Source organism: Rhipicephalus sanguineus, chromosome 4, assembly GCF_013339695.2.
Source record: "Rhipicephalus sanguineus isolate Rsan-2018 chromosome 4, BIME_Rsan_1.4, whole genome shotgun sequence".
NCBI classification, from domain to species: Eukaryota; Metazoa; Arthropoda; class Arachnida; order Ixodida; family Ixodidae; genus Rhipicephalus; species Rhipicephalus sanguineus.
In genome coordinates this window covers 196009624-196034605 of record NC_051179.1, presented here as the reverse complement: position 1 = coordinate 196034605, position 24982 = coordinate 196009624, and the positions used below count along the sequence as shown (strand labels likewise).

Sequence of the window (24982 nt, the reverse complement as noted above, 5' to 3'; positions counted from 1 at the left end):
TGCTATCCAGCCAGTTGGGTCGTCGCCCTTTAGGCTGGAGGACGCGGCAGCGTTAAGGTCAGGCAATACTCGTGATATTTCTGGAGAAGAAAGAGGTACTACAACTTCTGGGGAGCTATTCTCGAAGCGTTCATCCAAAGGAGATGTCAACAGTCCATTACGGCAGAGCGCATTCAGCTATTCGAAAAAGCGGTGAGCCGTGATGTCACCTCGCTCTTGACCACGTCGCCGCACCGAACCCGCCAGCACATTCATAGCGTGAGTGGACGAAATGCACAGAAACAGGAACTTTTCAAGTCTGAATGTGCATATGAATGTGTCCCAGATGTTTGAGAACGATGCAGGGAATGCGTACCGACCTTACAGTTGCGTTAGACGAGCGGTCGCATTAAACCATATAGTTAATATACTGACTCTAGAGGAAAAGCTGGGCCGCGATACCCATAACCACAAGAACGCTGACATCTTGGAACGTTGTCATTCTTGCCATCACATATCAATCCTAAAGAAGCATCTGCACAATTAAAAACACGCGGATATTGTTTTGTGTTTATTTTGAATACTTCTACGAAAGAATACGACGGCTATTTATGCAATTTACTGCGCGCGGAAAGGAGCGTTTGCAGGCTGGTTAACTAGATGGCACCACCATATCAACACTCGCGAGTACGCGAGTGTGTGCTTGCGGCCGATTGCGCCGGTTTAATAATAATATCTGGGGTAAAGTGTTCTAGAAAGGGGTAGTGGGCTGACTGGAGGCCGTGCACTGACGCACTTTATGTCTCACCTGGTAGATGGCGCCACCACCACCTGCAATGTAAGCGACGCGTTGCTGCCCTCAGCGCGAAGGTTAGTTTGCCAGCGCTTCAAGCACAAACTACTCTTGTGCAACCCCTGTACATAGCCATTTTCGTTGCTTTTTTTTCTTTTGCGTGAGCATATTCTTGCTTTGGCCGTCGTTCTGGCGCATGAAGTATCGCTAAACATGAGCGCGTCATCAGCGGGCGCCGGATGCAATATATGCTGTAAACCGCCAGTTTTGTATTGCAGTAGCGAGCTCTCGCTTAAAAAAAAAAGATCTCGCAGCTTTATTGCGTTTAGATAATTAAATAATTTATGGGGTTTTACGTGCCAGAACCACTTTCTGATTATGAAGCACGCCGTAGTGGAGGACTGCGGAAATTTCGACCACCTGGGGTTCTTTAACGTGAACTGACATCGATTGCCTTTAGATAAAAGAGACTAATATTTTCATGCTAGCGTTTGTACTCGGTAGTCTCTTTAGTGAGGTCATACTCTCACTAAATAAAACAATATTACTACAAACTTAAGCACCTTACGCGCTCTCAGTTGATATATTCTCCTGAAAAGTGCAAGAAAATGTGTGGGAGTGCACAGCATGCAGAAAGACCTATCCTAATCATGCCCAAGAAATAAAAGACCGAAAGTAAGGGTAGACCATGCAATCAGATTTTGCTTCTTGAAGACCCCTCACATGCTGGAAATTATATTTGTGTAAGAAATTGCATGCAAACACCGCTATCAGTTGAGTGCAAAATTCAGTTAGCAATTCTGCTGACACTATAATATGCCTAAAAGGTTCATATGCACTCTTTTCTACAGAACTATTTGTCCGCACTCCTGTATTTAGAAAAATGAATTTGTAATGAAGGTGTGGAAAAATGTAGACAACAATCGTTCGCGGAAATAAGTGAAAAGTTTATTTGGTGGGGCAGCACAATGACCTTATATACTCCACAAAAGCCATGCGTATCAATCACTTTCATTTTTTTTTCAAAGTGAAAACAGATGGAAAAAAGCTGAAATAGCTTGAAGAGGGCCTTGCCCCATTTTGTACTTATCAGCGTGTGCGGCAGAAAGCATGTCTCCTAAAACAGCCCAATAGATGCTAGAAAAATACTCACAAAGAGACGCTAAATATTTTCAATAGCATACTTAGCATAGCATAAATTTAAAAAGTTCACAAAAGCACATGAATACTCAACACATATTGTTCACAAAATAAGTGAAGACACTGAATCAGAAGAAATACTAAAAAATGACAACTAATAGACACATTTCCATTCAAACACATGCATTTTTATACAGATCTACTGACGTTCTGGTAGATCATATTAATCGCATTGTTGATGGTACGCCAAGGACCAAAGCCACCATTCACAATTGAATTAAGGGTTTATTGCTATAGTATGCATGGCGAGTGGCAATTAACATACTATCTTGCTTGTTTTTCAAATCTGGCATTTTCTTGTATTTGGGTCAGTGAAACAGAAAAAGAATATTCAGAGAAGATTCATACTTCAATTTTAACCTACACTTGTAAAATCTAAACGCAGGAACAATAATAAAATTTAAAAAATCTTCTATAGCAAGGAAAAAAAATTTAAGTGCAGCGGCTTATCTTGAAGCGCTTTGCTTTTTGGCGTTTGCCTGCTCTGTCTGTGTTTAGCCCCTTAATGTAAAAATGAAGTCGCGTAAGAACATAGAATTGGATTATTTTTTGAGAGAGCATTGAGGCATGGCTTCGGCACAAAACCTCTTGCCAGAGCCTTGCTTTCACAATGGTCAGCACATCTAAAATGCTGTCTGCATGGAGTTCTTCACATGAAAAGCAGCCCGTGAACAAGCCTTGCTACCAATCTACATTATTCACAACTACAGGAACTGAAAAATGAAACGTATTGACGAAGCAATGCTCGGCCGAAAACCTGCAGCGACGACGAAACACAGCAGCAGCCCTACAGCAGCGGGGCGAAGGCGCGAAGGCTCCCATGGATGGATGCTATGAGCGTCCCCTTTAAAACGGGGCGGTGACATGTCTGCCACCAGGCTCGAAGAAAAAAAAAGAAAAAAAAAAGAAAAGAAAAAAGCTTCCTTGTTTCATGTTGGCCTAATACCTTATCTACATTGATTAAATCTATGTTATTATACCAAAAAATATAAATTCACGGTCCATCTCTCTGCCTCTTAAGGCAGAATGACCTTATTTTTCCCCCATTATTTATTTTTGTTCTTTATCTCTACTTTTCTGCCACCAATACTCTAACCGTCTCTTACTTATTTCTATCGCGGACGTGTTCAGCTTTCCATTGTTGTCCCTAAAACCCAAGGCTTCATGTAGACTCGTGCCCACACGTATACCTGGGTGAATATCGCCACATTCAATCAGTACATGTTCCATCGTTTCCTTAGTTCCCCCGCAGCATGTACATTGTTCTTCTTCGTTACTAAATCTCGCTTTATAACTACGCGTTCTAAGGCAGCCCGACCTTGCTTCAAACAGTAAAGCGCTTCCCCTTGAATTATCGTAAAACCTTTCCCTCCTTATTTCGTTTTTTCCTTTTCGGTAGTTACTCAGAGCCGGCTTCTTTTCCATCGCTGTCATCCAATAAGTCCTCTCCGCCTCTCTGACCTTCCGCTTAATGCTCCTTGTTGCCATATCGCCCGCACTGCCAGCCGTATATTTACTGGTGAGCCTCCTAGTTCTTTTTCTCCACTGCGTGTCAACGCTTTTTCTATACAAATACCTGAAAACCTTCTCTGCCCATCTACTCTCCTTCATTTTCCTCAGCCTCTCTTCGAATCTCATTTTGCTCTGCGCTTCCCTCACTTCAAAGCCTGTCCATCCCATATCACCCTTTACCGCCTCATTTGTCGTCTTCCCGTGAGCGCCCAACGCGAGGCGGCCCACCGTCCTTTGATTTACATCCATTCCTGATTGCACCTCTGACTTCATGCACACCACTGAGTTCCCAAATGTAAGCCCCGGAACCATCACACCCTTCCACAGCCCTCGAAGCACCTCGTACCTATTGTATCCCCATAAAGCTCTGTGCTTCATAATTGCAGCATTCCTCTTTCCCTTTGCTACCGATGCTTTCTCTTGTACCTCCATATATCTATCCCCCTCATTTACCCATACTCCGAGGTACTTGTACTCGCTTACCCTCGGTATTTTTTGGCCCTGTATTAATACCGTATGGTCTCCGTGATCATTGAATACCATCAATCCACATTTTGTTGCACTAAATCCTAGTCCTAGAGCCTCACACTCCCTTCCGCATATATCTGCCAGTCGCTGTATATCATCTTGACTGTCCGCAAATAAGACAATATCATCAGCATAAAATAGACCTGGAAGCTTCTGCTCAACCATCGTGCCGACCTGTTTGTGTGACAAATTAAATCCAATGTTGCTACCTTCTAGCGCTTTTTCCATCCTCGCCATGTACAGCATGAATAACAGCGGGGACAAAGGGCATCCCTGTCTCAGCCCCTTGCTAATTTCAACGCTGTCCTTGCTACTTATTCCTTCCCATTCTATACAAACTGTATTTCCTCGGTATATTTCCCTCAAAAGCTGTACACAGTCGTCACCTATGCCCACTTCCTTCAATATATCCCACAAAATTTCCTGATTAACGTTGTCATACGCCCCGGTGATATCTAGATAAGCTACGTATAAGGGCCTGTTTTCTATTTTAGATATTTCTATACACTGGGTAAGAACAAACAGATTATCGTCTAACCGCCTGTCGATTCGAAATCCATTCTGAAGTTCTCCCAAAATATCATTTTGTTCTACCCACGCTTCTATTTTTAATTTTACTGCCTGCATCGCCAACCTGTATAGCACCGATGTAATTGTTAGCGGTCTATACGAGCGAATGTTATCCTTTTCTCCCTTGCCTTTATAGATTAAGTTCATTCTACTTTTTCTCCAACTGTCTGGTATTTCCCTCTCCTGTAAGCACTTTTCTACGGCTTTCAGCAGTGCTTCTTTAGTGTTATGTCCGAGTTCGTTAATGAGGCTGACGGGAACCCCATCTAAGCCCGGAGTAGTGCGCTTAGGAATTTTTCCTTCGGCCTTCTTCCAATTGAAATTCTCTAGTACTACATCTTCGTCGGTTGCACTCCTTTGCGTACTTTTACTCACCGGGGGAATCCCCTGGGGGACCTTTTTAAACGAATCGGCTGTTATCTTTCGGATGTAACCTAGCGCTTCATATCCTTCCAATTTATTTCCTCCTTCATCTACCATATGTTGTTGCATTGTGACAGACTTCCTACCCAGCGCTTTTAGGTGGCTCCAAAATATCCTAGGCGCGGCCTTCTTCTTTTCGCGAATCTCTGTCATCCAGCGATCACTTTCACCTTTAATTTTTGCCTCGACTAATTTCTGCACAATGGATTTTTGCTCTAAATATATTTCCCATATTTGGTTGACTTCGTCCTGTGGCCGCTTCTCCTTTTTTGCCTTTCTGTGCTCCCGTGATGCCTGACGTCGCATCTCGATCGCTTCCCGGATTTCTTTGTTCCACCAACTTTTTGGCTTTTTCTTTCCTTTCCAACAAATAGTTTTCTTCTCTATTTCCATTTCTTTCGTGATTACATGTAGCAGCTCACTATACTTCCAGTCTTTGCCTGGTAGTTGGTCTACTTTTTCCTCGACTCTTGCGGCTATATTTGTTATTTGTTTGTCATTTAGATACGAGCTGCCAAACTTTGATTCTATGTTCTTATTTTCAGTTTTATATCCCATTTGTAATATTATGCGTTTATGATCACTACCTAAGCTGTTAATGCCTTCTTCGTCTATTCTCATCTCTCTAAGTTTGTCATATATTCCTTCTGTCATGAGACAGTAATCAATGCTCGATTGCCTGTTTCTGACTTCCCACGTGATCTGCCCCTCACACTTAGGCCCCACGTTAACTATCTCAAGACTATGTTGCTCGCAGAGATCTAGCAATAACTTGCCATTGGTGTCTGAATATCCGTCAAGGTCATGAATGTGAGCGTTCATGTCCCCTAGAAGGATTATCTCGGCATCATGACCAAATTCTTTAATATCGGTGCTTATGCATTTCACTATCTCCAGATTCTTTTCTCTGCAGTTATTGCCTGTCCACAAGTAAGCTACACCTAGCCACGTTTTCTTTCCACCTACTGTGCCCGAAACCCACATGTGCTCTGAACACGTTTGTTTCACTCTCTCCCATTTTGTTCTGCTATGAATTAGCATTCCAACCCCCCCACCTCTCCTTTCTGATGTGATCCTGTTACATCCTTCCCAAACATAATTTTCAATGTGTGGTGGCTCTTCCAAGTCTCTAAGGTGTGTTTCTGTAACCGCATAAACACCTATCTGTTCCTTGTTTAACTGTCCCTCAATCTCTAACCATTTTGCCTTTTTTCTGCCACCCTGCATGTTAATGTAACTAATTGCAACACGCGCCTTCTCCCTTCTTTTACCTTTTCTCTGCTTTTTCGCTATACTACCTGTCAAAGAGTCCCCCTGGTTGTTTTCCTCATTACAAGCTACCATGGGCACCGAAGGGCCCGCGTGCCCCCCAAAAAAGCTGACGATGGTAGCGCCGCCACGCGGGCACTCAGGAAAACGAAAACTCGTTTACATTTTTTGCGCCGCGGCAACGTACCCTCTCCCCGGAGAGTGGGCTCACTACCCAATATTCTAGAACAGGGTTGCCGTTGGTGGCTACTTTGCGCCAGATTGGCTACTTTACGACCCAGTCTGGCGACAAAAATTTCAGGTTGGCGCCATGGCTACTTTCTGGCTACTTTGAACCTCTATGTTAGCGCATTCAGTCGCCATTTTTTCTCATTATCTGCAGATAAAATACCGAGCAAGCCTGACGACTACCCTTTGTTTCCAAGCCTTTCTGACGCGTCAGCCGGTGTACACGCATGTCCTAGCCCCGCCATGAGTATGGTGCTCATCGAGGCACCTGAACGCAACGCCGGTGCGCCTGCCGAGACGGTGTGATGAAGTTCTTGTTCGCCTAGTCAGTGTCTCACACCCACTATGGAGGATTGGCCAAGAATTCGGTGGTTTTATTAACTTAAATAAAAATTAAGAAATCGGAAATATAACTTACAAATTAAAGATGAAATTAAGTACGCCTTTTGTCTAAGATCAAAACTGACGAAATTGCGCGCATGTTGGCATACGCATGGCTAGCACGCTGTTCACGCTGCCCGCCATCGATGCTGACGCTACGAGTCAGTTTCGTAGTGCCGATGCACGGCGCGTGTATGGTGTATGGTGGCCACCATAGCGCGTGTTTTCGGGTGCACTTGACAGACACAGAGATCCGCTAAAAAATGAAGTTGGACCGGTCATCTTCAAGCGGATATCACTACTTGAAGCTGGTCGTGCTTGAAGTCTGCGACTTCAAGCACGACCTTCTTCTACCCTTAGTATTCCTACTGACTGGTTGGCTGGAATGTTCCAACCTTACTCTCTCTCTGGCAATTACTATATCTATTCTATATAGAATGTATACAGGTGCACGGAACTTATAATATGTTCATTTATTTGCAATTTGCTTACAGCTTGAAGACCAAGCATGAGGAGAAAATAACTGTGCTCGTATGCTATTTTACTGCTGACACAAAATGGTATTATATATTATTCAATGATAAAAACTCTTTTCATAATACCGCTTTTCTGCCATTTGGCTACAAGTTTGGCGATAAGATTAAAAGACGTGGCTACTTTGGCTACTTTTAGCTTGAATTCTGGCTCCCTTTCGAATCTACCCAACGGCAACCCTGTTCTAGAACACTATATCTGGGGTTTAACGTCCCAAAGATTGCGCCGGTTTGCGCGTCGTGTTAAAGCCCCTGAAACTTCGTTCGCGTCGTGTATCTCGTAGTTGTCATAGTGTCCCGTTGTGTGCGTTTTCTGTCGCCGCATACCACTCGACTTCATGTGACAGCCCTTTTTTCTGTCGAGCTGGAAACTTCAGTGCAAACCAGGACGGACGGCAAAGAAGAGATGAGACAAGCCTTGAAAGTTATGTACGAACTAGTCGCAACCGATTTTTTTAATACTTTTTAACGGCGATAAAGCTTCGTGGGCCGTGTAACTTTAGTTTCGATTGAAGCTTTCGGGAGATATGTCTCACTCACATTCGCCGTTGCATGCTGCAGTCGACATTTTGCTGCTTTACGGCTCTCTGCGCTGAAATACGGCAGCAATGCGCTGAAAAAGAACGTGGATACAGGTTTCTCGCCATTGCAAGTCGAATCAGCGCGCGACCACGGCCTACGGACTTTGCTTCTAGCTGCGAATCTGTCAAGTGACCTTTGTGCCAGCGAACGGAGAAACTTTGATAGGGAGTGCCTAGTAAAAACCATGCACAAACAGGTGGAAATTTTAACTGTTATCAACCGGACCAACTGCACAGACAACCGTACACTAACACACGGCTTCACGCATCAAAACACAGCTGATGTTCTCTGAACTATAGTGCATTCTAGGCACTATATCTGAACAGTGCGTAGCTGGCTTAGGGGCTTAGGTTGGTAGATTAAAACTGATTACTACCGTCAAATATAGCGAGCGTCTCGGGTCTGGCAACGCTGGCAACGATCGTTTTGTTCCATCATGGCGGAACCCATGCGGTTATAGGTTTCAATGCATGGGCCCTATGGGGAGCTTTTCCTCTAGAGTCAGTATATTAACTCTATGCATTAAACCTAAATCGATGGCTAACACCATAGGGTTTCTTACAATAATACCTAGAGGGGAATCTGGCGCTAGTGTCTACGCTGGCTCCTTGAGCGGCAACGCTTGTTTGCAGAGTGTAAAACAAAGCGATATGAATCTACAGTCGAAACCCGCGATAACTAAATCCCGAGGGAACGAAATTCTCACCGCAACGAAATATTTTCGGAGCACCGGCGAACGCCCATAGGAGTCAATGCATTTCGTAACTCGCGACTACAAAAGATACTCATACCACAGTCCCTCATTAACGAAATTTTTGAAACACGAGTGCGCAGAAAATCTACTCTCGCAACATTAACTACATTCGAAAACTGCTGAAATGCATTCATGCTACACTTAAATTGCGCAAAACTATCGCTACAGCGCACTTGAGAAGCAGCCGCCATCATTGATTACAAAAAAAAAATATAAAGCTGGAGACAATGATGATGATGATGGCTTGCCGAAACACCTGCTCGTTATCGCGCACTACGTTGCCAAATACACATTCCTCACGGTACTGGTGACAGCGCAGTGCCGCCGTCACTGACCAGTGCATGGGGCGAACTTTTTGCCGTGGCAAACGAGATTCCCGATCGAGAGGCATGAAATTGCTGCATGCTAAGGCCCGCCAAAGCAAACTTACTGACTTTTGGAAATCAAATGTGTTTTTTGTAAATTCCATGTCTTTTCTGCCGCATTCTCGCGCCAACGAAATTCCCGCAAGAGCGAAATTTCGTGCTTTCCCCGCCGATTTCGTTATTGCGGGTTTATTTATTTATTTATTTTATTTATTTATTTATTTCAGTACCTTCAGGGCCCGAAGGCGTTACAGAAGGGAGTGGGTAAGAGTATACATAGTAATAGGAAAAATAAGAGTGAACAAAGAAAAATGCTGCTAAGAGTAAACATCGCATTCAACAGCAGCCTTAAAAGCAGTGACATCGGTCAAGTGGGCAACAGAGGAGGGTAGGTGGTTCCATTCGTTCGAGGTAGTGGGAATAAAGGAATCGTGAAAGAACTTGGTATGTGAAAAAGGAATGTGTACTTTGTGGGGATGGTCACATCTATATGACATGTAGTGTGGTTTGGAAAGAAGGTCTTGTTTTAGTTGTGGATTGTGGTAAATTTTATAAAAAAGAACAAGACGAGACACTTTCCTGCGCGAACAAAGAAGTGGAAGGCCCAAAACTGTTTTCATAGATGATACACTAGATGTGCGTGCATAGTCTGAAAGGATGAAACGTGCACTCCGATTTTGGACGGATTCTAAGGTTTCAACTAGTGTGTTAGTGCCGGGATCCCATACAGCGCTTGCATACTCGAGCTTAGGACGGACAAGGGTTTTATATAGTATGAGTTTAAGGGCTGAAGGTACCCTTGAAAAGTGTCTTCGTAGGTAGCCAAGAGTGCGATTGGCATTGTTAGTTACGTGGGTGACATGAGTGTGCCATGAGAGATTAGAGGTAAATTTTACTCCAAGATACTTGTAGCATGAAACACTTTCTAAAACACTATCGTTAATTAGGTATTCGGGAACATCAATAGAACTAGAGGTGCGAGAAACTCGCATTACCTTGCATTTATTAGCGTTAAGTCGCATGTTCCATCTAGTGCACCAGGAAGAAACTTCATTAAGATCTCGTTGCAGGAAATTAGCGTCAGTATTAGTGCAAGCATTTCTATAAATAACACAGTCATCAGCAAATAATTTAATTGATGATAGAATATTATTAGGCAGGTCATTGATGTAAACAAGAAAGAGAAGAGGGCCCAAAACTGACCCCTGTGGCACACCAGAAGTGACAGGAGACTCTTGTGAATTGTTATTGTTGGTGGTGACAAACTGAGTTCGGTTAGCGAGAAAGTATTCGATCCATCTTAATATATTGCGGTCAATGTTTAATTTACTTAGCTTAAAACAGAGTAACTGGTGAGAAACAAGATCAAAAGCTTTAGAGAAGTCCAAGAATATACAATCAATGATTAGTCCGCTGTCCAATGCCGCAAAAAGGTCATGTGTAAACGAAACCAGTTGTGTTTCACATGAAAAATGTTTACGGAAGCCATGTTGATTGGGAGAGAAGAATGAATTTGTATCTAGAAAGGTTACGAGATGAGAATAAATTATGTGTTCTAAAGCTTACAAGGTACACTGGTGAGGGATATTGGTCGGTAATTCAAAGGGGACTGTGGATCACCAGATTTAAATAGTGGTACCACCTTGCCCACCTTCCAGTCACGTGGTAAAGAACAGGATTCTAAGGACTGGGAAAAACAGTTTCGACAAAAATATTGAAGAATAAACATCCGTACTTTTCAAAACTTTGGAGTGATGCCGTCCACTCCGCAAGACGAAGACAGGTTCAGGCCACGAATTAGCTTCTGTACACCATCAAAATCAATAACAACAGGATCCATAACGGGGAAGTTATGTTCAGTAATACAGGGAAAAGACACAGCTGATGATAAAAAGGATTTAGAAAATACATGATTGAGCACAGAACAACACTCGGAACTCGGAATTGGTACGCCGTTGCTGTCACTTAAAGATATTATATTCTGTTTATGACCACCTACGACGTTCCAAAACTTTTTCGCGTTCGTTACAAGTAACGAGGGAAGTGTGTTTTTATAAAACGTTTCCTTGGCTTTCTCGACTGCCTCCTTATACTGCGTAGTACATTCACGATAAGCGCTCCATCGACTAGATTCATTACTCTGTTTGGCTTTTTTAAACGCGCGCTTCTTCCTATTTAACAGGCGATTTAACGAAGAAGTAAACCAAGGGGACCGATGTTTACCTGAAATAGCACGCAGTGGGATGTACCTGTCAACCAGACTTGCAACTTTATCTTTAAAAATATTCCAGTTGGTTTCAACAGACCGTTCTTCAAATTTTAGCATGTAGTCGTCAAGGAACACACTAAGTTCGCGGTTAATTGCAGCAAAATCTGCCCTGTTGTAATTTCTAATAAGCTTCGGTTGGCGAACAGGGTGTTTAACTTTACCGTGAATGGTAAAGTATACGAAAGAATGGTCGCTTAAACCAGGTAAAAAGCATAGTTCATGAACCATATCGGGGAAAGTGGTTAAGACGAGGTCGAGTATATTTGCGCATGTCGAAGTTGTTCGGGTTGGTTCGGTGATAACTTGTGAAAGATGAAAGTCATGGCACAGGTTTACGAATTCTGAGGATTTGAGGATTTCAAGTGTATTTCCAATTAAAACTTGCTTTATTCTTTTGTACGTAAAACTTATTGCAAAAAGTTTGCGTGACCGTGAGATGGAAGTGAAACCGGCACAAATTTAACCATCAGGGTATGCATTGCTCTGCAATTATGTTCCAGATTTGGCATGATCAAATAATGAAATATTTTTTTATAACACTTGAAAACAAACACGCTCGTTTTTCCCTCGAAAGTACGCATTATCTATTTATGGAAATAACAGTACCGTATTGAGTGAGAAACACTTAACGTATCATCTGCTGCGATGTCAGGTGCGTCTGTCTAAGTGATCTGCCTCCAACCCATTTTTCGTTTTTGTGAAGTCGAGTCAGAGGAGCGCGACGGTGCGTCTACTTAGCTTCGCCGTCGTTTTGCAGTCGATTTGAAAGAGTTTTGACAAGTAGCGCTTATCACAAAACAGGAACTCTATGCAATATCCTGCACTGGCATGGGACGCTACATCTATGCGCAGCGGTGAGTGCACGACGCTTTGATAAAACTGTCAAATACAACCTGTAATGCTGCAAAGGGGCAGCAAAACAAGAAACCTAGCTGTCTTCAGCCTCTTTGAGCAACAAAGGCACTGCTTGAGTGCTTTGCAACGCACCCCACTGCCCACGCCTCGCGAAGAACGAAACTGAAACTGTAGAAAAAGATCCGTAGACAGTTCGCTAGCTAACGCTATTCAATCCGAAGCCTGTTCTTCCCATCATTCCCATGGTGGTTGAACGATTGCAGCGCCAGTTTCCTCTCTAGGTTATTGCATGAAACTCTATGGCTAACACGATCGATCTCTGAGGACTGCGTTCGTTGCATTGAAGCGCATTCAGTCTCTGTCATTTGTGTCGAGAGTGTTTGAAAGCTTCGTAATGTCATGATGGCGCTGCAGAACAAGAACCGGAAACGGGGCGCGCTCCTCGCCGAGCTCCCGCTATTCAGCAGCCGCTGAAATGGACAGTCCATTACACGGACACATCGATAACAGCTCCTCCGGCGAAATGCTGTATTTTATTTCCAGATTCCCTATTCGAATTAAGACTAACGGCGGCGCGCCGCAATTATTGCGCGGCGGCGGCGGCGCGAGTGGCTTGACCAAAAACAGACGGCGGCGCACACCTCTAGACTCCAACCTCTGCCGAGATCGTCGCGGAGCAGTAGCAGCGCAGGGTTCGCTCCGTAATAACACAAACACTAAATACAAACCGCACACACACACCGCGCACAAACCGCACACACGAGCAGCGCACACACTATTTTCCCTTTCTTAACCCTTCCGCCACCTTGCGGGATTCCGCAGAACTGATTTGCATTAGCGGAAACGCCGAGTGAATGTAAACGGAAACTTGGTATGCATCCCCAATGCTGCTTCGCATCCCCTCATGGTTCCCTTTAGTGGGAGATGGTGTAATTTTTCTTCTTTCTATTTTTCCTATGCAGTATTTGTCTCTGTTTATTTTTCTTTGTATGTATTTGTTTCTCACGCCTTCTACCTTTCTTTCTCCTTCCCTTTTTTTTTTCTCTCCATTCCTCGCTTCTTCTCTATCCTTCTTTCTATGCTAAGCTGCACTCTCTTCCCTACCCTTTCCCTCCTCCTCAGCCTCACTTCCCTTTCCTATTCGCGCTTCCAGGGACTGCAAGCGCAAATAAGCCATGAAGTCCAAGGCCCCATCGCAGCTTCACATACTATCTATACAAGGCTATGTTATGCTCTGCTAACGTGCTCGGAGAGCCGAGTGGTTATGATGCTCACCTTCGGTTAGTGGGTACGCGGGTTTGAATCCCACCTCGTCAACAGTTTTTGTTCAATTTCTCTCTCTCTCTGTATTCGTTCTCTCACTCATCAGTTATTGCATCCCATGATATCGGACAAATCGGCGCACCTGTTCCGAGAGCGAAACAGAACAGGTTCCATACAGGTTTTGAAGACAGAAATTCAAGGGCTTTTAAGGACTTTCAAGGCCCGTTTTTTTTTTCAAGGACCCATGTCAATAATTGGTCTGGTACCCATCATAAAAAAGCAACAAATTTATTGAACACTAAGATGACTCACATTATGAATGGACTCAGGGGCGTCGGCAGAAATTTTTTTCGGGGGGGGGCACCTCCTTGATCTGTAGTGGGGACGAGCAGGCAGATGTGGTCGAGTGTCATTTTCTGCTCTGTATGCTATGGCAAAAAAAAATTTCGGGGGGGGGGCACGGGCCCGGTGTGCCCTAACGTGGCTACGCCCCTGAATGGACTAAGACTAGTTCAGGACTAGACTGAGACAGGTGGTAAGCGATCACAAAAGCTCTTTCTTGTTTATCTTTTCTATTATCCCCTTTCCCCTACCCCACATGTAGTGTAGCCAAAGCTTGGTTAATCTCCCTGCCTTCCCTCTTCGTTTTTTTCTCTCTCCAGAAGTTTTGCAGATATTCTCTGGTTGGTGTTTAGCAGTTCTTCTGTCTTGCTTTTCCTGAGGCTCCACATTGTATGTGACATCCCCTGCTTTCAAGGCTAATTCATCTGCTGAAGTTGTCAGATCAGCAACTGTTGCTTCCAGCTTCACTTTCTTTCTGCTTAAATTATCAATTTCGTCCTCAACGAGACGCCTTCTTGAATCATTTGCTTCTTGTTGCTTCCTCTTCTGCGCTTCAAAATATGCATGGTAACAATCCCTTGCAGATGAAACGGAGGTCCGCAGTTCCTTAGGTATGTTAAGGATGCCACCTGCCTCATCAATGGCATCACATATAACACATTGCAAGATGTACGACAGGCTTTTGAGGTTTTCCACAGAAACTCGCTGGATTACACTAAACCCTCTTTCGACGGTTGCCTGGTCATGAATCGGCACAAGCAAAAGTTTCACTACTCTCCAGAGCTCGCCGTACGAATTGAACTTCTAAAAAAAAACGTGTATGGCCTGTCCGAACTCTTTTCGAACAAACGCAGCTTGTGCTTCTCCATCGGTAGCATTTCGCCATTTGCAACTAACCAGTCTAGTTGGTAATCACTCAACCTTTTAGCAGTGATAAGGGCATTCAAAACATTCTTCAGACTTCCTAAACACTGGTCTGGCTTGGTGCACATAATTGTCGGGGATCCAGTGAGGACAGGCCTATAACCAAGGAGAATTTTAAAGGACTCTTCTCAAGAGCCTTCTTCATCACACTAACAAAAAACTGCTAACATATTCCTTTTTAAATGCAAATGCATCTTTTGCACTGACCTTAGAATTCTTCAAAATTTGCTCAGCTGTATACCGTTGTCCACCTTCTCAAGTTCAGCGCGATTGTTCCTGTCTTCAATGCTGATTTTCAACAGGCCTGTAATCCTACTCGATGCAGAGAGAACTGAGCCCTTTACAAACTTTGTGAGCAACTTCCAGACAACTGCTTCGAGGTCCCTTGCTAGAAAGAATGCAAATGGTTGGTCCACCTTATATACCATCAGGAAATGTTTGAGAATTAGTGCAACTGCAAGGGCAAAGTTCAGCTTTGCTGGGATTAGCGGGTAACCGCAGAAATTGAGCAAGTTCTGAAAGGAAGCTAATTTCGGCTGCTTCACCTCTTTACGTCTTGTCGACTATGTACATTTTCACATCAGGTCGCAGTGAAAGGGCTCGTTCAATCAAATGTTTTCAACCCAGCGATGGGCAACATATATGTGAGGGAATGATGTCTTCCCAAAGCGCATGCGTCGCGTATTTCTCCTTGCACTAATCCCCCGTCATTAGTGAGCGGGGGATGCGTGCACCGCTGCTTCACCAGGCAATGGAAAAGCATTAGGAAAACATGACGACCGAAAACGAGCGTCACCCAATGAGATTTGGCGGCGGCACTTCAATGGTTCTCGCTACTAAACAAAGAAAAGAAAAAATTTAGGGACTTTAGGTGCTGAGGACAGAATTTAAGGGTTTTCAAGCACCACAATATTCAAGGGCTTTCAAGGCCTTGAAAATGATATTTTCAATATCAAGGGTTTTCCAGGTTTTCAAGGACCCGTGCAAACCCTGCAGAAGATGAAGAATAGCATGAAGATAGCGCATGCTGCTCCATGACGAGTTTTCTGTTCGCGATTACCACTGACTGCTGAAATAAACAGCTCCGCAGTTAAAAAACAGTTGCATGTGGTTGTGAGCCACATTTGCAGGACACAGATTCTGAGCAGGGCCCTTGAAGTAGCTGTCCAGCTCAATTAGCTTTACAAGCCAGCCTTTAAAAGAACGCCCCAAAATATGACAGGACTGCATTCATCAGAATATGATTTCATGCAGAGCGCTCTTTGCAGCGCAAAGCAACTTTATCAAGTTTTACGCTGCGTTTTCATGTGTCATGGTGCTTGCGCAACAGAATGTACTATGTTTCCAGTGAGTATTGTCACAATAAGCTGTTAGCACTGCCTGTTCTTGTCTGCTTCGTTTTGTACAGGGGGGTGGGTGTTTGGGGAGGGGGAATTATTGAGAGGGATACGATGCTTATTTCTGCTACCCATAATGGCACCTGCGCCCTCCCTCCCTCACCGTACTGCAACCGAGCGCACAGAAAGATCTGCCATGGGCGTGACACAACACTAGTCTTCTTTAGCTGAGGGCGGTTGGATTACTTTGGAACCTTCGCCACCGAAACCAAAAATGTAAAAATAATAAACACTGAAAAATTCTACACAAAAAATAAAAAAATCCGGAAGATCCCATGCACTATGGGAATCCATGTACGCGTAGCAGCCAGCAAGGAGATGCATACAACGCCTTGTTTGCCTTTAAGGCAAATGAAGTCATTCATGTCATGACAACTAGTTCACTGTATATGGCATGTTTGTCATGCATTCATGCATGTAAAATCTTTAATGAAACGTATACTCTGGTATATGGAATGCATGACCTGTTGTTCATGTTAGTCACACACTTATGTCATGCCATACCAATTTTGGTGTATATCCTGCCAACGAAATGGCCAGAAGTGCACCAAGACAGTGTCATGTAAATCGTTCCGTACATGACATGCATGTTATTTGCGTGTTAGGACCTGTCATTTATGATCGCCATACAGTCACCTCCCGCAGTACCAGTTTTGGTGTATATCAAGCAGGGAAATGGCCGTGAGCGCACCATGAGCATGGCATGTAAATCATGCAGTACATGAAATGCATCTAATGATTGTCATGTCCCCACCTGCCATTTGTGTTCATCATACAGTCGCGTCGTGCAACACCAATTTTTGTGTACGTCAAGCTAGCGAAATGGCTGCGAGTGGTGCGTGGCATGCAAATCTTACCCTACATGATATGCATGTCATGATTGTCATGTTGCCACCTGTCATTTATGTCCGTCGTACAGTCATGTCATGTAATACTACCATTTTTGGTGTATATCAAACTAGCGAAACGGCCGCGAGCGCACCATGAGCATGACATGTAAATCATGTTCTACATGACACACGTCATGATTTCATGTTACCACCTGTCATTTATGTTCGCCATACAGAAATGCTTCGTCGTGCGAATTTCAGTATAGTATATCCATATAATTAAACGGTCACAAGCGCCCCAAGACCATGTCATGTAAATCATGCTGTACAGGACATGAATGTCATGATTTGCACGATAGAACCTGTCACTTATGTTTGTCAGACAATCTTGTCATGCCATACCAATTTTGCTATATAGGGAGTATGCACTGAAACTGAGCCGCAATGTGGTGCTGCGGTGCCCCGAGCTGGGCGCCATTTTTGCGGTTCTCGTGCAGCAGCCGACCCACGCTGGCTACTGTGTTTGCTGTGTGTACGCGCTAGGTGTTGTGTGGTGTTTCCTTGACTTCCATGTACTCGCGTGTTTCATTAACGATAGTACGGCGTTGGAACTGTCCCCTACCACTGCGTGTTGCACGGATCTAGTAATTTGCCTGGCTGTGCAAGCGATCGCCGTGTTGCTGCAGTGAAAAGATGCTGCTCAGCGTCTTCGCACACTGTTCTGATATAACTTTCGGCACGACACAGAACCCTACCCGTTGAAAGTTCTCGTCGTTGGGGCTGTTTCTTGTGCGGTTGGAGCAACCGTAAACAGCGCAGTTCACCATAGCCGATTGACGCAGCTCGACGCGCAACAACGTCCTGCGGCTTGGGCACTTTTACAAGTCCATACAACACGCAGTGGTAGGGGACAGTTCCAACGCCGTACTATCGTTAATGAAACACACGAGTACAAGGAAGTCAAGGAAACACCACACAACACCTAGCGCGTACACACAGCAAACACAGTAGCAAGCGTAGGTCGGCTGCTGCACGAGAACCAAAAAAATGGCGCCCAGCTCGCGGCACCGCAGCGCCACATTGCGGCTCAGTTTCAGTGCATACTCCCTATATCAAGTTTACAAAATGGCCACAAGAGCACGAAGGCCTTGGCATGTAAATCATGCTGTTCATGACATGCATGTCATGATTTTCATGTTATGACCTATCATTTATGTCCGTCATACAGTCATGTCGTGGCATACCAATTTTGGTATACGTCCCATTAACGAAACGGCCAGGAGAGCACAAAGTCGTAGGCCGGCTAGATAGATAGATAGATATACAGATAGATAGATAGATACACTCAAAGTCACAGAAGTTCGCTAAGAAATGCTTCGCATTTAAAATAAAGAGCAATTCCAGCTACAGTTAACGCCACTGAAGCAGAACAGATACAAATAAAATTTCTACAAAAATTAAAAACAAAATAAAATTTAGAATAACGACAGAAAAAAAAACAAAGAACATTTCTCACTACAGTTTGCACTGCCGAGCTAAAAAAAGAAAAAGAACTAATAATAATGAAAAGTATTACATAAAAATAACAGAATCAACAATAAAAATTAAAATTACAGTTAAGGAGTCTCTAATTGCATGTGCACAGATGTCTTTCAAATTGTTTGCCTCATTAAATCGCCAAATTAAAACACGCATGCAGCCACGCTCACATTTTGCATTGCGGAGTATCGTAATCATCTGCAATTTTAGGGGCGAAGCTCCTCATAGCATCACCTGGTCGGTCGTCGCTCCATCCGGCGTTCCCCCGCTGTCGCGTCTCCCGTATCATTCAATAGATGGCGCTGTCCCATAGAGGTGCATGCAAACTGCAGTTGGGTGACGATATACTAGACGGCGCTGTCCCATAAAGATGTGTGCAATACGGCGGTTAGGTGAATGCACGCTAGATGGCGTTATGGGTGCCGCTGCTCTCAGATTGGCTGCTGCGCCCGTTATCTCTCATTCTCCTTGATCGTTGCCGTACGTGGAGGAGTGCGCTTGCCGGATCGTGCTGCTTGGTGGACCATGGATGACGAGGAGCGCCGGGTGCGGAAGGCCGCTGCGTCTCGTGCTCGTCGGCAGGATCCCGAGGTGCGAGCTCGAGAGGCTGCCGCCAAGCGAGCGCAGCAGTAATCAATGCGGCATATCGCTTTGATTACTGCTGGGTGAAACCACTGAACATTTCACGGTGTAACCATGATTTGCTTCAGGAGCTTCGCCCAAGCTCTTCATCATTCACCCGTGGATATGCTGTAATTTTTTTTCGCATGTATCACATGCGCCAATTTGAACTTGTGAGCTGGCTCAGCTACATATCTGTGTACAAAGTTTCCTGTTCCTCACAAGAGACATTTCATGACATTCACTTTGGCCTTAATTGCTATGATTCTCAGAGGCAATATAGTAGTCTACAAATTGCCAGATCCTACGAATAAAAGTGAAAGTGCGTTTGAAACGAACACAGCTCATGTGGTTGTCCAGCGAACCACACTGCCCTTTCTACAAACCATTCCTCTCAGAGGAATGCCCAAACAGTGGTCCACTGTTGCTGTGACTGGAGAATGCAGTGGCCTTTGCGCTTTGACAATTTCTTTTTATTATCAAAACATAAAATCTATTGTCCTGAGATCATACAATGAGGTCATGTTGCACAAACATGATGAGTGGCCAATCACTTTACGTGGCACACGTGACTAAAACAAAGCTTGCTGTACAGTACGGGAAAGAAGCAACAAAAATGGCAGGAGATTCTTTGCACAACCAGAACTACGTGAGGCAGCTTCTCCTCTGGTGAGTATTTGCAGGGAACGAATGATTGGCCGCTGATCGTGTCGGGTGCCAGGGGTACATGATGGTGTATGTACAGTGGTTCCAGCCGCCACCGCTCAGGGCTGGAACTCGGGCAGGCGGCGGATGCGAGCACGCTCCTCCTCACTTTCGTCTCGTGCAATGAACACCGAGTGGCCCAGGCCGCAGGCCACTGCATGCACATGGACACCTTCGAGCAGGCGCACCTCCTGGGGAGTTGTCGAGGATTTCTGCCGACCTTCACCATAGCCCTGCAGCATTGAAAAGCACAGGCTGTTATATTGGACACATGATATGCCCCACAAATGCAACAAGTCCAGCAAGTGCAAATTATAGCTCTTGCATTTATGCACTGCAGTTAGATCAATTGTGGTCAAGTTTGATGTGAGAGTGTGCCACTGTTTTTCGTTGCTAAATGTAGTGGTTGCGGATTAGGCTAGTAATGCGACGGAGAGGGCTAGTTGTTCCATGTTCGCCTGGCAATGCGCTTATGGTAGGGAAACAATACAAAGAACACAGGACACAGTTCAAACTACGTCTGGCATTCTTTGTAGCATTTTCCTACCATAATAAGAGCATCGCCAAGCCAAGCCCTGTCACAACTGCTTTTTATGTGAAGACATTTTCTAAAACATTTCATTCCAATTTAACTATTCCAGGGTGTCTACTGAGTTGTCATTTCTAAATTCCCTGAGTTTCCCAGGATTGCCCTGAGTGTTTTGCTAAAATTCCCTGAGTGAAACAGAACTTTGTTTTATGTCAAGATGGGTAGACACCTGGTCGCTCGATGACGTCACTCTCTAGTACGCGTGTTTAAAAATAAAAATGACTTATTATCCCATTTGAATAGTACAAAGAACAGTTAAACCTCAATATAGCGAAGTTGGTTTTACTTTGTTATATCGAAACTTCGTTAAACTGAAATACGACCTTTCATGCAAGGCATAGTTACCGAAGGATTAATAGTAAACTGAAAATGCCACAAAAATGCTCGGCAACATGAAAAAGCTTTTTTTTTTGTGTGTGAAAAAAAAATCAGTTTTGTTGAGCCTGAGGTGCAGCAATCACAATTATATGCCTTGCCTGAGTGTCACATGTAAAGACGAAACAAATGCAGGTTTAATGCAATGTGGAATGGCACTTATTCTGCTGCTGCAGCTTGTAAAATCCTCGCGTGTTGCCCAGAGCAGTGCCACGCCTTTGCTATCATGTTGCCCAGCTGAACCATTTGCTCTTTAAGATGCACAACATCGAAAACCATCGCACGTAAGAAAAAAAGAGTCACAGTTTCACCGCGAGAGCGAGATAGTGAATCCGATACCAACAAATGGGAATTTTATACGAATATAGGCTAGCAGCTCACTCCTTCAGGAAACGCAGCCGCTGCATTAAGAGAGTGACCTATCTATGACTGAGGGACGTATCCAGGTGCCTACTTTGACGGTGGGAGGAGTACAAAGGCTGAAGCCACCGCCTCAGCAGTGCATTTTCGTGGGTCACGCATATTTACAACAGCCCAGATGGGATTATGGCGGTGCCTAAGGAGCCTTCATTGGAAATGTGCATAGAGAAGCAGGAAAGGGTATAGCGATGAGGAGAGAGGTAGAGAGCAGGGACAAGATTTTTTTTAGCCTTTTCTGGGCAGTGGTAGCCAAAGCAGCCTGAAAAAGGGGGCAAACTCAACAGGCAGCCTGTCAAAGGAGGTGGACGACAGGCAGTGAAGGGAGGGGAGGCGATCGCCGCTACCTCCCCCCCCCCCTTCTGGATCCGCCACTGCTATGGCTTCAATGGAAGTTTTGTAATTAGAGCACAACACCTACAAAGGTATGAGCCGCCTGCTGATCCCCTCTAAAGATACCGCGGCACAAGCGACCACACCCGCTGGTACAAAGTACGCACTTCCGGTCTGACACACACAGCCCCCCCCACCAACCCTCCAGCTCCTATCTCTATGTGCCCATCGCGCGAAGGAGACGGTCAGCTCGTTTCATCTCTTTTAAGCCCCGTTTGTCGACAGCGTTCGCACCCTTTCACTCGCACAGAGTATACGATGCGCAGGGTGACGCAATCGCGATTTGGACTTGATAAGGAAGATCATGGCGAAGGCAAAAAATTCGCCTGAAGTGTCTACATTGTTACAAGAAAACGTATATTTACAGATATGTAACTGTAGACCAGCGCTACGGCATACCTCAAGAATAGTGGAGAGCCGGTCAAGATGGCTTGCAAATGTTGGTGAAAAAATGATGACATCATCCAGGTAGCACAAGCATGTTGACCACTTGAAGCCGTGTAGAAGGGAATCCATCATCCGCTCAAAGGTGGCGGGAGCATTGCAAAGCCCAAACGGCATGACTGTAAATTGGTATAGGCCATCTGGGGTTACAAATGCGGTTTTTTCTCGGTCTTGCGGATCAACAGCAATCTGCCAATAACCAGATGGAAGGTCAATGGATGAGAAAAACTTGGCGCCATGAAGGCAGTCGAGTGCGTCATCTATGCGTGGCAAGGGTAAACGTCCTTCTTAGTGACCTTGTTGAGGTGTCTGTAGTCAACGCAAAGTCGCCATCTATTGTCCTCCTTCTTGACAAGCACAACAGGAGATGCCCACGGACTAGACGATTGTTCGACGACACCTTGGCGAGCATTTTTTCGACTTCTTTCTTGATGACAGCGCGTTTGGCAGCGGACACACGGCAAGGGCGCCGGTGAATTGGGTTGGCATCGCCGGTGTTGATGTGGTGGGTCACAACCGATGTCTGGCCTAAAGGGCAGTTGTCAAGATCGAATATATCGGCATAGGATATCAAGAGACCATGCAGATCTTGTGCTGCAGTGGGTGGAAGATCAGGCGCTATCATTTTCTCAATGTCAGTGTGTGCAAGGTCAAGTGCAGTGAGTGAGTTGGCATGGTGACTAGGAACATCTGCTGATAACTGAGAGATATGGCATTCTTGCAGTGATGACGCGACGCCGAGCATAATACCTGCAGGCAGGTATTATGCTCGGCTCCTTTGACAGGTATTATGGGTGGTTAGACCGAAGTTCAAAAGAGGGAAACAAGTCTGGTTGCGGCATACTGTGACCACAGTGTGTGGGACGGCAACAGAATGCTTCAAGACGACGGCGGTAATCGCTGAAACGACATATTCAATTCACCATCGCGCACAGGCGGATCAAGGATTAGCTGGACGTACATCGCGGCTTGAGGAGGAAGATGCATAAACTGCATTGCACATAAGCGACTTGGAGAGTCAGGGTCAATGTAGGCGTCTAGCAGGGGTGTAGCCAGGGGGGGGGGAGGGGCTTATGGGGCTTCAGCCCCCCCCCCCCCCAAAAATTTTCCGTGCTCTCATACACCACCGACCAGGGGCGTCACCCGGGGGGTGGGATTTATTGGGCTTCAGCCTCCTCGCCACCTCCCCCCCTTGAAATTTTTAATTTTTTTCGTTCTATTATACACCACCGTCCGAAATAACCACCTTCACCGAAAACCACCCAAGATGTCGTCTAAAATATGTTTTTTTTTTCGAGCACGACAATGCCGTGGACAGTTGAAAGGTTCCCGAAGGTGGCTTGTCTGCAAGATTTTTTTCAGCCATGCACTTGGTGAAACAGGGTATTACTCTTATTTCTTTTTTTAACAATAAAAAGAAAATTGACTCTGGTACGATTATTCCTATTAAATGCGAAGCATTTCTTAGCGAACTTCTGCGACTTTGAGCGTATCTATCTATCTAGCCGCCTACGACTTTGTGCTCTCCTGGCCGTTTCGTTAATCGGATGTATACCACAATTGGTGTGTCATAACATGGCCTTATTACGAAATGACAGGTCATATCATGAAAAACATGACACGCATGTCATGAACAGCATGATTTACATTCCACGGCCTTTGGGCTGCCTGGCCTTCCGTTAATCGGATGTATACCGAAATTGGTGTGTCACAACATGGCCTTATCACGAACATAAATGACAGGTCATATCATGAAAATCATGACACGCATGTCATGAACAGCATGATTTACATTCCACGGCCTTTGGGCTCTTGCGGCCGTTCCGTTAATTTCATATATACCAAAATTGGTACGGCGTGACAAGAGTTCATGACGAACATAATGACAGGTCCTAACATACAAATCATGACGCGCATGTCATGTGCAGCATGATTTACATGACATGGTCTCGGGGCGCTCGCGGCCGTTTAAATGAAGGGATACATACGAAAACTGGTATGACGAGACATTTCGGTATGACGAACATAACTGACACGTGGTAACATGAAAATCATGATATGCATGTCATGTATGACATGATTTACATGCCACGCTCATGGCGCACTCGCGGCCGTTTCGCTAGATTGATATACACCAAAATTGGTATTGTGCGCTGTGACTTTATGAAGAACATGAATAACAGGTGGTAGCACGAAAACCATGACATCCATGACACGTCATGATTTACATGCCACACTCATGGTGCATTCGCGTCCGTTTCGCTTGCGTGATATACACCAAAAGTGGTATTACGCGACACGACTGTATGACGAACGTAAGGGAGACGTGGTAACATGAAAATCATGACATGCAAGTCGTACGACCTAATTTACATGCCACGCTCATGATGCGCTAGCGGCAGTTTCAGTAGATTGATATACACCAAAATTGGTATTGCGCGATGTGACTGTATGAAGAATATGAATGACAGTTGGTAAGATGAAAACCATGACATGCATGTCATGTATGTCATGATTTACATGCCACGCTCATGGTGCATTCATGTCCGTTTTGCTTGCGTGATATACACCAAAATTGGTGTTACACGACACGACTGTATGACGAACGTGAGAGGTGGTAACATAAAAATTATGACATGCAAGTCATGTACGACCATGATTTACATGCCACGCTCATGATGCGCTAGCGGCAGTTTCAGTAGATTGATATACACCAAAATTGGTATTGCGCGATGTGACTGTATGAAGAACATGAATGACAGTTGGTAAGATGAAAACCATGACATGCCTGTCATGTATGTCATGATTTAATTGCCACGCTCATGATGCATTCGCGGCCGCTTCGCTAGCTCGATGTACACCAAAATTGCTATGCGCGAAGCGACTGTACGACGACAGTAAA

The 24982-nt window shown here is 44.8% G+C and overlaps 1 protein-coding gene across 1 annotated transcript in view; it reads right to left on the bottom strand.

Annotated features, from left to right (window-relative positions):
- Positions 1 to 19608: 19608 nt before the first annotated feature.
- The window catches only part of LOC119391008 (protein RCC2), a 171806-nt gene continuing 166432 nt past the window's right edge, over positions 19609 to 24982 (bottom strand). Inside the window, exon 7 of the mRNA XM_037658719.2 lies at positions 19609 to 20095. Within this exon, the coding sequence (XP_037514647.1) occupies positions 19922 to 20095 (174 nt within the window). The 3' untranslated portion in view covers positions 19609 to 19921. The remainder of the gene's footprint in view (positions 20096 to 24982) is intronic.